This window comes from Rhamphochromis sp. 'chilingali', assembly GCF_963969265.1.
Source record: "Rhamphochromis sp. 'chilingali' genome assembly, chromosome: 6".
Lineage (NCBI taxonomy): Eukaryota > Metazoa > Chordata > Actinopteri > Cichliformes > Cichlidae > Rhamphochromis > Rhamphochromis sp. 'chilingali'.
The window spans coordinates 28,664,770-28,683,604 of NC_137933.1; the positions used below are offsets into that span (position 1 = coordinate 28,664,770).

Consider the following 18,835-nt stretch of genomic DNA (forward strand, 5'->3'; position numbering starts at 1 on the left):
AGCTTACTTTCTATATTATTTTAAAGCTATAGCTACCATCAGCCACAACATTAAAAACACAGATGGGTGAACAACTGTGATGGTTCTGGGAAAGAGTACGGTATATTTAAATAGCAAGCCTTGTGTGGTGGTCCGTAAATGCAGTGTGTAGTAACTACCATGGTGCTCCAACTGATGAACCAGTGACTGTGTCACTGGCATAGAAGTCCCATTGATTCATGTGTGAAGTAAAGGCTGACATAAGTGGTTCAATCTCACAGAGGAACTGCACAAATGACAGAAACCCTTAATACTGGCTAAGACAGAATGGTGTCAGAACGCTGTCCCACTGAAAGCACCGTTACAGGCATGTAAGTATCTTGAAAGAATAATGGAAATGGAAGAAGGTAGCAAAATCGGGGGCCGGTTTCACAATAATAACTGGTTTCTAAGGTTACACCTGTTTCTTGTTTAGTTTAATGCAGACTGCTTCACAAAAACTGATTAACCAGTGACACTCAACATAAAAAGGGAAAAAGGTGCTCCTATTTGAGAGCAAAGAAATGTGAAGCAGATGTAGCAGAGAGCTGCCCCTCCCTGAGCCTGGTTCGGCGGGAGGTGTCTTCCTGTCAAAAGGGAGGTTTTCCCTCCCACTATCGCCAAAGCGCTTGCTCATAGGGGGTAAAATGGGGTTTTCTCTGTTTTCTTTGTATTATTGTACGGTCTTTACATTACAATGTAAAGTGCCTTGAGACAACTGTTGTTGTGATTTGGCACTATTTAAATAAAACTGAATTGAATTGAAAAGTTTTCAAAGGTTTTGTAAAACCAATCCCTAATGACTGGATTCTATGAATACCCCTTCTTGGAAATGTTGTTTTCTGATTGTTTTTTACAGCAGGGTAATAAAATAGGACAAGACAAAGAGTTCAAGGAGTCTAATCATTGGGTGCCTCAACTCCAAAGTTACAGGACCAGTTGCCTGATACAATGGGACATATGGGATTGCATCACAGTTTAGACCTTTTTTGGGAACATGAGGACCTACACCACATTAGTCAGGTGGTTGTAACATTGTCGCTGATTAATACATATCTTTGTACTCAGTTGTGCCATAAACAGTGGACATTTGTCATACCTACCTCTAGTATTACAGTATATTGGGTGAAGGGCTTTAAACCACTTGACACAGCTTCTGTAGATAAGCCTGTGTAGTGAATGGCAGGCTCTGCTTCACTGGATGACTCCATGGAGGATAACACAAACCTATGTGTGACAACAACAGTAATAAGTATTTCTTTTTGTCTGTATTTCTTCATTGCTCACAATCACTCAACATCTTTCAGTTAAAACTAGTGCTGGAACATCACAGAGGCCTACAGGATAAGATGCATACCACGTAAACTGTACGGTCACTGGTTCAAAATAAAGACAGTGATTTAAAGCTATGGAAGCAGGCTGCTGGTGCAAATCACATCCCAGTTTCTCCTACCACATTTGTGACAGCTGAAAATGGTTTGTGCATTTAAAGACTCATATGTTTCTTTTCCATCCTAAGCGGTATGCCTCTAAGTCTTTAACCACACCTCCCTCTTTTCCCCTTTTTACTTACCTCTCCACTGGGCCTGTATCATTTCGTGGTGTGCTCCAGTTAAAGCTAGCACTAGTTGGACCTGGTCTTCCCACAAGATTTAAATGGAGCTGGTCTGCTTCAGGTGGTGCACCTAAAGTTCGATATGAAGCTGATGCACTTGTTGTCGCACCAGCTACATTAGCTGTTAGAAGCCAGTAAGAGTAGTTGGTGAAGGGAGACAGACTAATGTCTTCAAAAGATTCAGGGCCTTAAAATGGAAAGAACAAAGGAATAGGTAGGAAATTAATTTAGGGAGGAGAAAGACCAGAGAATATTTACATGTGTGTGATACGCTGTGTCGATACATACTAAAAGGATAGCGACTTTGGACAGTATGCACTGACTGTCCATCCCTAATGAGTGTGTAGTTGAGTATGTGAGAGTTTGGGGAGTCCGGTGGATGCCAAGAAAGACGAATAGATGAGTAACTGAGTGCATCACCTACTGGTGCAGGCTGCTGGGAGGGTGCTGCCCAGAAAGAGACAAAAACAAGTATATAAATAAACACACAAAGTACAAATTAAAACTTAGAAAAAGTACTATGTTAACTTTCACACTGATGTACTGAGGATTACTGGCTGATTACTGGCATGTTGGTGCTCTGATGTGTGTGTTTATTAACACGTAAAACAGACCTTTAGTGCAGCCAAAGTGGTTCCCAGGATCGAAATGACTTGCCCCAAGTTGACATAAATCACATTTATCTCCAGTTACCAACAGCTTACATGCACAGATCCCTGTGTCCGGATGGCACGAACCATTGATGCTCCCCACTGGATCACATGCACAAGGATGGCATCTGTTTATTAAAAAGAGAAGAAAAACAAAGAAATCTCACTTTCTTTTATAACTAAAAAGATATGGTTCACAGTAACATGCAAAGACAAAAAAAATCAATACACAACATAACCACTGGCATAAAAAACCTCTTGATCATTAAAATGATTTTAAGTGACATAATAAAATTCACACTCTGTAGTTTGATAACTGCACAGTAGGAAAAAAAATGTAATTTTGTTAATACTATTGACCGGGTGTGTTTCTGTATTGGGGTGGGGTACAAAAGAAAGCAAAGTGCATTGTTAAATCTAGCTGCAAAAGTTTGCTCAAAGACAACTGGGCATGTGTGAGAATGAAAGGTGGTGGATCTTTTCCCTAACACTGTGAGCGAGACTCTCACTGCCATCTAGCCCACCCACCACCTTATATAGTAGCTGTGAAGCTAACTTTGCCAAAAAAGCTGCATTTCTCCTCAAGTTGTCGAAGTGTGAGCGCTTGTGACTATATGTGTGTGTCTGGCGGTGCATGTGTCTGGGTCAGCAGTGTGGTGTTACCCTCACAGGGGATGGGAAGTGGGTGATCATCCGGCCAGCTACCTCACACCTCAGACCGCGCGCGCGCGCGCACACACACACACACACACACACACACACACACACACACACACACACACACACACTTACAATAGTCTGCTTGCAGGAGGATTTTAGGCACACACACATGCACAGCGCTCCAGCAGAGTAAAACTGTACAAACCATGTTACTGTCACACACATACAGACATTATCCATGTGTGCTTTTTTTTTTATTCTACAGCATATTGTACTCATATGTTCTCAGTTGCTCTCCCTCTGTTGACCCCCCCCCCAAAACTACACACACACGCATGCACGCACACACGCACACACAACACTGCACCTTCTTTATTGCTGTGTGAAAAGCCACAGCTTCATAACGAGCCGCAAATTTGTCCTGTCAACTGGTGCTCCCACAAACACACACGGAGGCACAAATACACACACATACAAATGCCATAGTGACTCGACCTTCACTCCATTCCCAAGGAGAAAGAAAACACCAACATCACACCCAGTCTTTCTTTTTTCATCAGCCTTCAAAGTACCGGATGTGTGCGTTACTGAGAGAGAGAGGATTTAAGAGTACCGGCATATAACATATATCATTCAACCAGATTTTTAACACAGTAAGGTGTTTGTGTAAAAAATAAATAACAGAATAGCAAAAAGAAGTACAATTTATTTAATTTTTGAGAAAATGTTCCAGCAACATGCACAATGTCATTGAGACATTTGTTTACTTTTATGCAACCAGTCTCAAACATGAGACAGGTACATAGGCAGTACCAAAAGAATTTATGGTACCAAATATCTTCGCATCACCATGAGATTCTGCATTTACATATAGTACTTTGCAAAAACCTTGAGCTATACCTAATTTTTTAGTCATTTCTTTAAAGGGGCCTGATTTTTTTGACCATTTAAATTTTTTTCTAGTGCTTTTCAGCAATAGGTTTGCAAACTTTCTGGAGATTTTCCTCTGGATTGTTTCAGTAGAATGTTTTGCAGTTTGTTAAGCCACTATATACTGACCTATGAATCAATAATAAGTTATAAGTTATATTTAACGTTATAACGCCAATTCCATTTTTTTCCACAGTTTTTCAGGGACCAATTTTCAGCAAAAAAGTTGTGTATACAGGTTACACGGCAAGTTCAGACCCTGGAAATTCTGAATTTCGTTTTTTGTTTTGGGTTTTTTGCAACCCCGTGTAACTGCCTTAAATTAGGAAAGAGGTACAACAGTGAGTGTCTGCAGCCATCTGTGAAACACAGTGGAAGCTCTGTGATGCTGTGGAGCTACATTTCAGTCTGGGGTGTTGTGGATATTAATAAAGTGGATGGAATTACAAACACAAAAAAATACGGTCAGATTCTGAAACCACGTGGATTCATTTTTGAGCATGATGATGATCCTTTTGCCTCCCCTGAGCCTGGACTTACTCAACAGCTGGAATCAACATTATTCAAGTAGTGTGCCATAATCCTGACAGAGAATGGAACAAAAGGTAGTGAACATCTAAACAAGAGTTTTGGATTGTTCTTTAAGAATCAAGGGGAACTATTTCTGAAGACTACTTCAAAAAAAAAAAAAAAAATCCAAGAAGTCTTGCTTAAGAGCATCCATATTTAAACACATGTAAAAATACATGTGTTACTTGATATTTATCAAGTGGAGAGACCAGCAGAAGATTAACGAGTAATAACTCATGACTTGGCTAGTCTTTTTTTTCTCTACAAGTGTGATACGGAAAAAAAACAAACAACCAGCAACCAAACAACACCAGTTTAAATGATAATTCTGGATTTTGTTCATTAATGCCGTTTGCAAAATCTGTCTGAGCATCTCTGATTTTCTTTTCGCATCGCTGATATTACCCACTCAACTCACATCACCAACCCTGCTTTTCTCTCTTATGTTTTATTAGTCAAGTCTTTTCTTCCATGTGATTTTCTTTTCAAGTGTCCTTGCAAAGTAAACTCTATTACTGTTGCTTTTCCTCCCTCCATCGTCCGATCCCTCTCTACTGTGAGGAGATCTCAGCCACAGCCTGATCTCATCCTTTAATGTTTTAACACTGGAGAATACAGCAATCAAGCAAGGTCAGCTAACACACACACAAACACATACATACTGGATCACTAGTCAAACAGTTTGCGCACCATCTATCTGCTGTGACACCCTGTCGAGAGGAACGGATGTGCATGTGCGTACCACCATCACATGGAGGTTAAGTGTAAAGTAACATTTGTGTATAAGTGTTTGAGGTGTGTGTGTGTGTGTGTGTGTGTGTGTGTGTGTGTGTGTGTGTGTGTGTGTGTGTGTGTGTGTGTGTGTGCGTGTGCGTGCAAGACAGCCCGCAGGTAGAGACATGAGCGGTAAAGGTCAAAGCAGCTCTTAACTCATGTAAGTCATATGTCTGCCTAGCAATCTGTAAACTGTCTTCACAGACACTGCATCTGCTGTTGTGTTTGAATTTGTGCATGAGATGTGTGTGTTTATACAAGTGGTGCAATTAATAGAAACAAACTTATACTTACGTGCCCAGACCAGGGTTGAATCCAAAAAACATCTCACGACACTGGTCACAACGTCGGCCTCCCACTGAGGGATGGGCACACACACACTGTCCAGTCTGGCTTTCACAACTGCGATGCAAAGCTCCAATGGGGTGGCAGTCACATTCCAAACATGTATCCTGATCCGGAGAAAAGTAGTAGCCTGCGAAAAGATAAGTATAACATAAAGTAATGAGCATGCAATTAATTATACACTGCAGTCTTTTGATATGAGTCTGACAGCTCAAGGGTCATTTCCTTAATAAGAATAATAAACAAAACTGAGAATAAGAAACTTCATTTATCCTAAAAGTTTGTTGAGACTTACAGCAGTCAAGATATAACTCATTGATACAATAACTAAAAGACCAAAATAGATAAAGGTAAAAAAATTATACTAAAAAAGGAAACATATTTAAACACAACGAAGTGGAACAAAGCGTGAAATACATGCAGTGGACCAGTGTGTCTATTACACGCTTTCCTGTGATATCTGTGCAGGCTTACCTGTTGTTCCTAGAATATTTAAAAGGCAGAGCCTTAAGTTTTCAGGCCCCTCTTCAATGGAACCAGCTTCCAGTTCTCTCTACTTTTAAGATCAGGCTTAAAACTTTCATTTTTGCTAAAGCATATAGTTAGAGCTGGATCAGATGACCCTGAAACCTCCCTTAGTTATGTTGCAATAGGTGTAGGCTGCTGGGGGATTCCCATGATTCACTGAGTATTTCTTCTTCAGTCACCCTTCTCACTTACTATGTGTTAATAGACCTCTCTGCATTGAATCATACTTGTTATTAATCTCTGGCTCCACAGCATGCCTTTTATCCCGTCTTCCTTCTCTCTTCCCAACCTGTCGTTGAAGATGGCCCCGCCCCTCCCTGAGCCTGGTTCTGCCGGAGGTTTCCTCCTGTTAAAAGGGAGTTTTTCCTTCCCACAGTTACCAAAGTGCTTGCTCATAAGGCGTCATATGATTGTTAGTTTTCTTTCAGTATGTATTATTGTAGGGTCTACCTTAAAATATAAAGCACCTTGAGGTGACTGTTGTTGTGATTTTTGTGCTGTATAAATAAAATTGAATTGAATTGAATATTGGGTTGAAATATGATACAATGTAGAGGTTAAATCTAAAATGAATGCAGTTATTGTGGTATGAGATGGCAAAGATTTTCTGGATTTGTCCTATTGGCGGTGTAATTGAACGCATCCCTGTTGATATTATTTTTCAAACATTTCATATTCCTCATGATGATTGCCTTAACAGCTCCTGTGCTGGAACCCCAGTCGGTCCCTAGGCGGTATAATAGTCCATGGACTCAGCTATTGATCAGCTATTCAGCTACTGCTGCCACAAATGTAATGTAAACAGAAATGTAAAAAAATATTTAGCTTCTTTATTCTTTGCTTAATTTTCTTTTTACTTTTTTGAAAATCCACATGATAATGCTTGATGTTTTATAAAACATCATCAACATTTGTCATTCTAAGACCAGGATCTGCTATTGGAAGATTTAACTTCAAGCATTCATGTTATATTGCATCGAAAATAATTAATCCAGACCTTTATCGTCTTTTATTTGTTTCCCAAAAGTTTTTTGATAGAGAGATACTCCGGTGAGAAACAGAAACAGACAATGGTAGAAACCCTGTAAGAGCACAATTGCATATGCCAAACAATGTCAACTGTGATTCATTTTTTTTCAGAACTACACTAATGACATCAAAATTTCATTGATTTTGAGCACAACTGCTATCATTTTGAAATAACCACTTGGTGCCACTGCTAATAACTAAACTGAGCCACCGTTTGTCATTTATTTGTAATAATATTTAACACAAAACCAATAACTGTGTCTGAGGTTGCATTAAGCACTAAGGTTCCAAATCACAAATCAATTCAGTTTATTTTTCTCAAGGCCGGCCAGATGATAAACAAATTAGATATTCTATTTAGCCACTTGGGCAAGAAATACTGAATGGCTGCCATGAGTTGGCAGTTAAGGAAATTAAAACAGTCAGCTTGCAGGAATGGAAGCGGAAATGCATTGAAATATCAGCATGATCAGACATTATAGCACAATTATACATCTGTTTCCTTATACCCACAAAGAATGTGACAGCTTCTATCTTTATGTCTACTTTATTATCTATTTATTCATTATTTTTACACATTTTAATCAACACATCAATTCCCAACTTGTCATTGTAAAATGATATGAAGGCTCTTCTTCTTCACTGACACTATACGTAAACTGCAACCTCTTGTCCTGCAACACTAACCCAAACAGGTGCACAACTGAAGGATGCTTTTTCCTTCATTTTATTCGCTGTGATGCTTATGGTTGATTCCTGGCAGAGAGTGGCTGAAAAACGCAAAAGCTTTAGACCGGAAACACCCATCCCCCCTTTTCAAAATTCAGAGTCATTTTATTGGTGAACTTTTATGCTACAGTTATTTGTGAAAGTTTCTTATCATTTTTTCATCCCTTCTTTTGAACTCACCAGGTCGGCAGCTACTGCAGTCCTTTCCATAGCGTGTTGGGATACAAACACATTGACCTGTGGCACTGTCGCAGACTGACCCGCTGACTGTTCCTTTAGGGTGACACATACAGGGTACACAGCCGTGGGACAAGCCCTCTAATAGGACACAAAACAAAATCAGTAGGGCTGAATGAATTTGCACTTTTTAAATAATTTGTTAACAATTTTGTTTCATTTGAGTGTTTTATTATTGAGTGAAAAATAAATGTGTAACTAATCATGGATTTAAGTTGCAGTTTGGGGTTCTCTTACTCTCAACGTCTAAAGTCTGGTTATAGTAGTTGTGAGCACAGTTGGTGCACTGCACTCCCTCTACTCCCTCCTTGCATGGGCACTGTCCGGTCTGCATATCACACACACCCCCTGAAACCGTTCCACTGATGTCACACACACACGGCAGACAGCCCAGAGAGTTTCGCTGCTCCAGGGTGTGAAAATTATGACGGCAAGAATCACAGCGACGGCCTTCAACATGTTCCTGAAGAAAGAAAGATGGAACAAATGTGGAAAGAAAAGATTTCATACTAAACTTGTAACTTAAAGTATCAGGATTGGACAAAAAATTTGCCAGGAGCCAAGGATTAAACCGGTCTGTCTGACTACACACACACACACACACACACACACACACACACACACACACACACACACACACACACACACACACACACACACACACACACACACACTAGCAATAATGCATTATTTTCCTTTTTGTGCTTCTATCATTTAATCTATATTAGTATTATATTAATAATCAGAAGATCAAAGCAGAACATTTTACAACAGAAAATACTGAATTTTAACTCCAATTTGTGCTTTATTTCCATTTTTATGGAAGTCAGTGTCTAAAACATTGTAAAAATGTCATACATGCCTTACACACACACTGCCCTGTGTAAGGATCACAGTCTGTCCCGGGTACTGTCCCCTCCTGTGAGCAGTCGCAGGGGGCACAAGATCCTTCCAGGTTCAAACCAAACAGGCCTCTACCGCATGAGTCACATCGCAGGCCACCGACGCCAGGTTTGCACTCACACTGGCCCCCCTCAGGTTCACAGAATGGACTGAGGGAACCCAGAGGGTCACAGTCACATGGCATGCAGCCGTCTGGGTGGGAAAGGTTCCAATAACCAAACTCACAGCGGTCACATGAAAGGCCTGCGATGAAAACAGGAGTGAGAAAGGGAGATAAAGAAAGAAAAATGGGAAACAAGAAAAAAAATTGATGATCGCTTGTTCACCAACTAGCAGTTAGCACTCCTCTGTTTGCAGACCTTTGTATGAGAGAGTAAGTGTATGTGTCTGTCTAAGCGAGAGAGAGCAAGAGAAATGGTGGGTGAGTGTATAAAACTGCCATCATTAGGGCCAGGCCCTCTACATATGATGGATCACTTACCTAAGGCCAAACACTTAATTTTACTGAGCAGAAAATAAATAAATTAAGCAACTACAAGAAAAGAATGAAGGGGGGAAAAATAGGAAATGGAAGGATGGATATGAAAAATAATTTTAAAAATATGATCTTTTGTAAAACAGGAAAAGTTGAGTTATCTTTAAAGGCCAAAAAGAGCTATAGAGTAACATATGCAAAATTAACATTTCAGTTTAGTTATTAGTCTTAATTAACTTTCAACTTGATTAGGTCAGCATTTCATTACACCATTATTAAATATTACTCCTTTCACTCTTTTGCAGTTTATTACTGCATATAATAATTACAAATACTAGTAAACACAAAGTCCATACATTTGCATGTTTTTATAGAAAAAACAATCTTAGGCTATACGACTAGTTAAACTATGCAGTGTGTGCATGCAGGGCTTATTTGAATACGCCATACGTATTCCATGACAGGCAATCTGTCCTTAAATGGATGCTCGGGGGCAAAGCAGTCACCATAGCCGTTTATAAGGGAGCGGGTGTTCATATGTGGGTGGGTATGAAAGTGTGTGCGCACACACACATTAATAATAACATACCTGTACATCTGTGTTAATGTGTGTGCGTGTGTGGGGCCTATTCTGTGTGGGGTAGACACTTGGCATTTCCCCTGGTCTGCCCATTTTAATGATTTTATAGATATGAATATATCTCTCTCCATATATCATATTTTACAGTAGTGAAATGAAGATATGTGTCAGTGTGTGTAGAGTACAAATGTCCAACTGAGTGTATTAGCAGGTAAATATGCAGGCTGGCAGACTGATGGTTAGAAACCTAACAATGATTTGATATATTGTACTCAAGGTAGATTTCCCCCCAAAAATGATATAATTTATAACGAATCATACACTTATAACAAAAACATCACTTACAAAGTGTTCTCTTTTAGAGCAGTGACCTGACCAACTCACCATTTACGAATCATATTTTCGCAATTAGACTTTTGATAAACAAACAGAAAAAAGGGGGGCAAAAAGAGATCAATAAAAGGGACCGAAAAGTGAGAACATTAGAGAACAGCCTGTGTTAGAAGATATTAGATCAGAACAGAAAGGATGTAATTTTGTTCTGAGGTGTCCACGTGTGCATATGTGTGTGTGTGTTGTTCGGGACATGGCCAGCCCTTTTATCAGTAGCCAGCTGGTTAACAGGCTCATGCATCACCATTTCAAACACTATTATGTACACACTGCACTCTGGCACCTTGTTATGAGTGTGCATGTGTTTCTGCATGTGTGTATCTGAGTCTCCGTGCACACATTTCAATTCCGTCCTTCTGAAGCTTGCCTGCCATTGCTCTACTCAAAGTATCAGCTTGGCGATAATAAATTGCCATAATCAAATCTCATTTCTGAAAAATACCTGTGGGAGCAACCAAACAAACAAGGACAGAAAAAAAACCTAAATGGGTCTTGTAAGAAGGAGTGTGAAAAATACAAGGGGCTGCAGCAGTTTGTTTTAATCAACTTGGCATTGAATTAGAGATTTAAATACCAGCTTAGTCCTTGATGGGTTGCGTGTGTACACACACACACACACACACACACACACACACACACACACACACACACACACACACACACACACACACACACACACACACACACACACACACACACACACACACACACAAAGAAACTCTTACAATTTACAATACATAGCTAAGCAAAGACAAAAGTGCATGAACACATTCATACATTTTTTTTAAACATACACATAAACACAAACAAACACACACTTGTACACATGCACTCACACACGCAATGTGGACCCTTGATAGCAAGGCTTAGCAATAACCACGATGCGTTGAGTTGAGGAGCGTTGGCCGGTTTTGCATTTCATATGAGCCTGGTCTTCAAAGACACACAGGGGAGAGAGTGAAACCATTTATCACAAAGAGAAGCACGACGGCTGGAAGCACCGCCAGCAGAAAAGCCTGTTTATTTTGGCTGCCACAACAGTTTGGGATATGAGTGTGTGTGTGTGTGTGTTCATCAGTGTGCATGTTTTTCATCTGGACCCAGTATCCCCACTTTTTTTGCTTTTGCGTACACCTCAATGAGCACTCCTATGTACGCTGCTACTGGACAATTAAATAACCATTGGAATAACAAAAACTCAAAAAGTTATTAACAAAAAGTTATTAAGGAGATTTTGTGAAAAAATTTTTTTTTTTTTAGCCGATGTGATTTGCTGTTGTGTTAACATACCAAGGTCAAACGATAGCTGATCTTACCCTTTTCAGCGTATTATCTTAACTCAGCATTCAACTTCAATGCTTGACTTTCAGGAAAAGGATCTAGGAATCTAGGAAGATGCCTAAAAAACTCATGTTTTACACCTACATATAAAGAGTGCTGTTGAAAGAAGCAGCTCCAACAGTCTCCTTTGACAGATGCACACACAAACAACTTTAAACGCAAGATTTTGATTTCTTTCAAAAACAAGACCTTCACCATTTACACCTGTAAAAACTAAGCTTTCTTCAGTGGTTTGAGATCTTTTTACCTGTGACATGGGGTTTACAATGGCACTGTCCTGTGTAACGGTTGCAGCTGGAAACTGCCCCTGTAGAGGTTCTCATGACACCCATGCCATTGCAGTTACAGGAACTGCAACCATTTGGATTTGAGGCTGTGAGACCAAACCAACCAGGCAAACAGTCTGCACACTGACGGCCTGTTACTGCAGCTTTACAGTGACACTGACCTCCTATCTGAAAGTGACAAACGGAGAAAGAGGGAAAGATTTTAATCATAGATTAACGTGGTAAAGCGGTATTTTACTTTCTTCTTCTTTTCTAATTTTTCTAATAAAAATGTGAATATAAAATAATAAAATGTAAGTATTCTGAGATTATAAACGTGAAAGTTACGCATTTCAAAACAGAGTCAAAGAACCATATCTCTTCACTTTGCACAGACGGATCATGGTTGAAGTGAATTTGTCCATTGCGTTGTATTTGCTGACGCTTAAAAGGTATCACCAATAGCATGCTATTTCCTTAACAGCAATCATAATAGGTGTTGCAATGTTTATTGTAAAATTACTACTTCAAAGAGTGTATTTATAATTACAATAGTCTTAATATACACATCCTGTATTGATTATTAAGATCGTTCTATATTGAATGTAATGGTGTCTACCTGCACACAGTCCATTCTGCCGTTGACCGTTCCAGCAGTGTAACAGTCACAAGGCTGGCACACATCAACTGAAGTGGGATCACAGTCCTCGAGCCTGAAAAACCCACTTATACACTGCTCACAGTTCTTACCTGATAGGAAACATGGAGAAACAAGGCGATAAAGGGTGAAAAAAAGTCAATAGATAGAAATCACACAGAGCACAAAAGAGATACCTCTGCTGAAAATGTCCAGTTTAACCATAATTGTTTAAATGGTAAGATGCTTTTTAGCCTGACGAAAAAATATAACTACTGCATGATTGAATTTACACATAGGAGGGATTTGAGGCTATAAGTCCGAACCAAAAGGGATAAGAACGATTAAATTTACCAGTGTCTTTACGTTTATTAGTATCTATAAGGACAAAAACAAAGTGGAATTTAAGACAGCCCATGCAAATTAGTAAAATGCATCGACATGAAGAAAACACAGTGAAATGACCTCAGTAAACAAATTCCAGATGACTTCTCAGTATTAATCAATAGTTTTAGGTATTGAATACAACATTAATTTCCTTTTATTTATTATTTATTTATTTTTCAAGAGAATAAAGCAGAGTATGCTTTAGGTTATCACTGGAGTCATCTGATTATACAACTCTAATGTAACAAAAGACACGAGAGTTAGATTGTTTTACTGTTACAACAAATTGTGGGTTACTCATTTACACTCGCCTTAGCTCTGCTCAGATTAGGCTATGTAATTAAACAACATCAACATAATGCACTTGAAGGGTGTTTCTACAATCTTTTCCTCACTTTTTAAATCTACTATGGGCATGGGAAAGTCATTTTCCCAAGGGGCCACGTTAGAAACTGGGACTCGTGGAGGACCACACCAATAATCTTATAAAGAGATGTAAAGAGATAAATATTGAGAAGAACTGAGTTCAACTTATTGCAGTGGCCCTTCACAACACTCATAGTGTCTTATCTCATCTTTTGGTAAAATTAACTGGGTTTTCAATATCTGCATTTGTAAATGTTTCATTGATTCGTTTATATTGGAGAGAAGACTGGGAGAAAGACCTGTGGTAGACATGCACCAAACAGCATTGGGGTGGATTCAAACCTAGGCCTCTGCATTAGCCATATAGCATATAATTTGCCTTTGCTAAATCTGTACCTGTGGTGTTGTGCATGCAGTTGTCGCAGACACCTCCTCCTCCTCGATAATGCTCATCTGGATGGTCATCAGCTAAGGCATCATAATGACAGGAGAGGGCGTGGCTGTGACACTGACAAGGTCGGCAGTTCATAGGTTGGAGCTGATCACCTGACCTGAATGGCTTGTCATTGTAGAGTGGTGCACAGCTTTCGCACTGTGAAAAACAATTACATTGCGTAAATATATATGGATGTACATTTTTTATTTGTGTACGGTGACATACTTTAAACTGTACATATAAGTAATATAATACATTTAATATCATACCCATGTAAAAAAATTATTTATTAACAGAAACTTAAAACCTACACAGCTGTCATAGCGTGAAAATACAAAATACATAAAACAAACTAAAACAAAACAAAACTGTACAGAAAAATCATCCCAGAAAAGAAATGTTTGCTTTTATAAAACAAAGAGTGATATCAGGATGGTAAAAACTGGAGAAATAAATGAGCAAGTGGAGAAAATGTAAAAAAACTGTAAAATCGAAGGCCCACTGAAATTTTTAATCTAACGAGAGAAGAATAATACACATAATGGCACATAATACTGATGTATTCTCTGCTATATTAGAAATAAAAACACTACATTCAACCACACACACACACACGCAGAGAGCATAGGGAAATCACTGCTACTAATGAGGAATGACTTGTAACTGTCAGCGCTCTCTCAGAGTCCCACTTTCATGTCAAAATAAACATACCAAGGTATGTGTGGTTGTATGTGTGTGTGTGTGTGTGTGTGTGTGTGTGTGTGTGTGTGTGTGAGATAAAAAATGCATTTTTTTGTAGCAGAGTGCAGCAGAGGCGAGAAGCAGCAAGTACAAGACCTTTGATTTTGTTCAGCAGTCAGTACAAATTATAGTGGACAAGGGGGGCTTCAAATGGTGGGATTAAAAATGTATTAAAAAACACAGGAGTTCCTCCCATGTGTGACACATGCAGACCTGCACTGGTCCTATTATGTATGACACACAGAGGAGGAGGGAAGCCAGGGGAAGCGAGAGGGAGGGGGAGAGAGTAGATCAAAATGGGGAAAGAGGTTCCTATTTCGTGCTGCATGCGAGAGAACGGAGTACAAGTAAAAAGGAACCGAAAAACTGATGGAGACAGAAGAGGAAGCAAAGGCCAGAAATAATCCATAAGCAGGGGACAATGTGGGGCACAAAAGGAGACAAAAAACAAAAAGCAATGGATACATGAATAAAATTAATGCCAGCATAATTACAACATGCACAAGGTCCGCACAAGGATCCACTTATCAAAAAAGTGCTTTGTAGTTCTGCTGTGGTCTGCACCCTTGCAGTTTGGTATTTTTATATTTAGTCATTAAATTTTTAGATTACATCTAACAATTAAAACAAATAAATGTTTGCAGTCAGCATCAAGAGGACTGCTGACTGCTTGATTGGCTGATTATTAGCACAACTTAGTGAAACAGCAAGAAAATTCTCTTGAAATGCGATGTATGCATTCAAGCATCAACACAGAAACAACAAGAGACAAAAAGAAACAAGTCTACAAAGACACACACAGAGACACAACTACACACAGGCAGGGGCACGTCTTGGGACACATAATTCCACAGGAGCACTGAGCTGTTTGCATGTTCCTGTTTGTTCTGTCACTCTGCCTGCTCATCTGTCTGCCATGCTGTTTGGCCTGAGGTCTATCTGATGTCTTACCTACAATAAGTTCCCTCCTGTACGTCTGTCCATGCTTTTTTTCCCTCTTTCTGCCCATCTGTCTGTGCTTTTCTGCCGGTCTATCAGCATCTCTATGCCCCAAACCGTTTCACATATCAAAGGTACTTTTCTTTCTGCACTCCAAATAGAAAAACCTCACTACATCTCACTCTTCGTCTTATCCACTGGGGATAAGTCCAAGAGCGGGAGTTTTCCACTCTTCTATCACTCTTTCATTCCTCTTTTTGCCTCCTCTAGCTCTGTGTCTCCTCTCCTCTATCTTCCCACACTTCCTTCCTTCATTTCCCCTCTATCTGAAAAACAAATCACTCTGTACATCTCTCCCTGCTTCCCACCTCTCCGATTCCTCTCTCCCTTCCCCCTGTCTCTACTGTCCCCCAACTGCTTGTTCTCATAGCCACAGTGAGTATGTGAGCAGGAAATATTACCATACCAAATGAAAGGGGGAGTTTTTCTTTCTTCTCTTTTCTTTTCATTCAACATTGCGTTACCTTCTCTCTCTCCCTGCCTGCTAATTAGTTGAGGGACTGGTGTTTGGCAGTTAAAAGAAGAGCGCAAACGCTCATTCTCTTCCTCATACAAAAGGTTTTGATGGCGCTCCATCATCTGCACACAGTACTCACAGCAAAAAAAAGAACAGCACATAAGTAAAACTGAGTTTAAGTTCCTTTAATTCTATTTGCTTTAATCTTCTGCACATAGTCGCTGCACTGTGAACCCAAAACAACAGAAAAAAGTTATTTACTAAGCTAATTTTTGAGTTTGGCATTTCTGTCAGTGACTCTTTAATGTCACTGTTTTTCTTTTTCAACAGTTTCATGACAGAACATTTATTCTTAATGCAAAAAGAAAAAACAGAGTTAAGCTAAGGGGTGCGCGTGTGTGAGTATGAATGAATGTGTGTGTTTTGGACTGTGAAGCCAAGGAGAGGATAACATCTTATTTTCACTCTTGAATGTTTGGACAAAACCTGCTGAGTGAGGAGACTACTCTAATGGATGTGTGGACATTTAGATGGCCTGTCATAGGCAACTGTGTATGTTTGTGTATGTATGTATGTATGTATGTGTGTGTGTGTGTGTGTGTGTGTGTGTGTGTGTGTGTGTGTGTGTGTGTAGGCTAGTGCTAGTGTGTGTCTATATGTGTATGTGTAAAGCTGCTGGGACAACTCATCTTATCCTAAATGCCATGACCAATTTCACGCTCTCACTGGAAAGGTCGTGGCACTGGCTTGTGTATGTGTGAGCAAATTTGTGTGTACATATCCACGTTGTGTGTATCTAAAGTTAACCCAGTTAACCCCTGTGCAGGTGAAAATCTGCTGCTGAGGCACACTTGAGCCACAGAGATCCTGGACAATGCCACTTAATGTCACTAGCCATCAATATCTCTCAGACACATGGATAGAAACAGAAAAACATGTTCAATGTCCAATTCAGAGGGCACATATTATATATAAATACAAAACAATTTTACAGTTTCCAGGATGGCAACTTCTATTCTAATCACAGTTTTTCTACTACAAAAATTATGTTTGAGCATATCCTGCAACAGAACAATCTAGGTCGCAGGTTGATGATTGATTTCGTAATAATTTCATCACATCTATAGCTGTATGGCTTGAGAAAAGAGAAGAGCGCTGAGCTGTTAACCGATCACCACATAGGGATACATAGTTGGACCAGTGGCAGTGTAAGATGTCAATTGGCTTGGTATAGACAAATATATTATAGAGCATCTGGCAAAAAGCCTGATCCAAGACATCTTCAACATCCATCCAAAAAAGCAGAATTTCAACATCACACTGAGGGATGTTTTGGGGCTGTTCTAGTTGATGTGCCACTGCAACATTTTGTGGAAGTTTGGGACAGTGCTTAGATTCATTAGGATCAATTTTCATCTTGGGCATGAAACACTGCTCCAATGGATATTCAAGGGAAGAACATATGTACCTGTGTTTTGTGGACTTGGAAAACGTTTTTGACCTCATTTCTTGGGGTCTTATGTGAGGAGTGCTTAGGAAGAATTGGGTACTGGGCCCATTGCAATGGGGATATTTCAGTTCCTGTATATGTTCCGTAAGAAACTGGTTTGCGTCGCTGGACTCATTTCCAGTGGGTCTTGGACTCTGCCAGGGATGCTCCTATCCACTAAGTTATTACTTTTTATGGACAGAGTTTCTAGGTGCAGTGAAGAGGTGGACAGTGTCCAGTTTGGTTGCCTTAGGATCTTGTTTCTGCTTTTTGCAGATGATGTGTGTGTGTGTGTTTTTTAGATTCATCAATTGACATCTTGCACCTTTCATTGGGGCAATTTGCAGCTGAGTGTGAAATGGATAGGATGAGAATTAGCAGTTTCAAGTCTGAGGCCACAGTTCTCGGTCACAAAAGAGTAGAGTGTCCAATCTTGGTTTGGAATGAGAAGCTGCCCCAAGTGGAAGTATCTCTGAACTTTGTTCACAAGTGAGGATAGAAAGGAGCAGATACTGAGACAGAGAGGTGCAGAACCTGCAGTAATGCAGAAGGTCTTGATGGGTGGGCACAGGGAGGTCTAGGCGTCTCAACTCAGATTGCTGCCTCCAAATAAAATGGATAGATGCAAGGATGGATGAACTACTACTCTGCACTGTGATCACCTTTTACCAGGTCCTAACTGTATTCAAAAAATATGTAGAGGGGGGTAAAAACTAATTGTTAAAGAACATTTTCTTCAACTCTTCCAAGACACACACACATGCACACAGTCACAAAGTTAGTTCACTTGTCCTGAATCAAGTTCGATTTAACTTTCCCTCATGATTTCAGGTGCCAATAAAAGAGGACGGTTCAGACAAAATAAATGTGCAAAAATTGAATTTGGAGTTCAAGAACCATTAACTGACACAGGCATTTTGCAAGTTAAAACCGAGTAATCTGATGTACAATGCAGTATATGATATAACTTTCAGATGTGATGGAATCCATCAGTTATGTAGACAAACAGAGACAGAGTGACAGAATGAGAGATCAAGTCTGACACAGAGTGCACATAAGAAAGAATCAAAAGGAGAGTGCATGTGTGTCCGTTAGTGCGCACAAGTGTTTAAGTGTGTGTGTGTGAGATGGAGAAAGAGTTTAAGTGTGCTTTCTAAGGCCCCTGTTGATCATCTTGACACATGTCTGAGCATTTCTGTCACTTTAATGTCACTGTGGAAATTCTGCAGATTAGTACAACATCCGTCATGGTGCTAGCCCGATCCAAGTCAACAGAACGC

General features: G+C 39.7%; 1 protein-coding gene across 1 annotated transcript in view; it reads right to left on the reverse strand.

Moving 5' to 3' along the window:
* The window catches only part of ush2a (Usher syndrome 2A (autosomal recessive, mild)), a 227,024-nt gene that overhangs the window by 161,582 nt on the left and 46,607 nt on the right, over window positions 1–18,835 (reverse strand). Inside the window, exons 13-23 of the mRNA XM_080885054.1 lie at window positions 13,830–14,025; window positions 12,663–12,793; window positions 12,025–12,232; window positions 8,948–9,231; window positions 8,323–8,548; window positions 8,029–8,166; window positions 5,512–5,692; window positions 2,248–2,411; window positions 1,922–2,080; window positions 1,592–1,820; window positions 1,122–1,245 (exon numbers count right to left, since the gene is read on the reverse strand). Of these exons, the coding sequence (XP_080741180.1) occupies window positions 1,122–1,245; window positions 1,592–1,820; window positions 1,922–2,080; window positions 2,248–2,411; window positions 5,512–5,692; window positions 8,029–8,166; window positions 8,323–8,548; window positions 8,948–9,231; window positions 12,025–12,232; window positions 12,663–12,793; window positions 13,830–14,025 (2,040 nt within the window). The remainder of the gene's footprint in view (window positions 1–1,121; window positions 1,246–1,591; window positions 1,821–1,921; window positions 2,081–2,247; window positions 2,412–5,511; window positions 5,693–8,028; window positions 8,167–8,322; window positions 8,549–8,947; window positions 9,232–12,024; window positions 12,233–12,662; window positions 12,794–13,829; window positions 14,026–18,835) is intronic.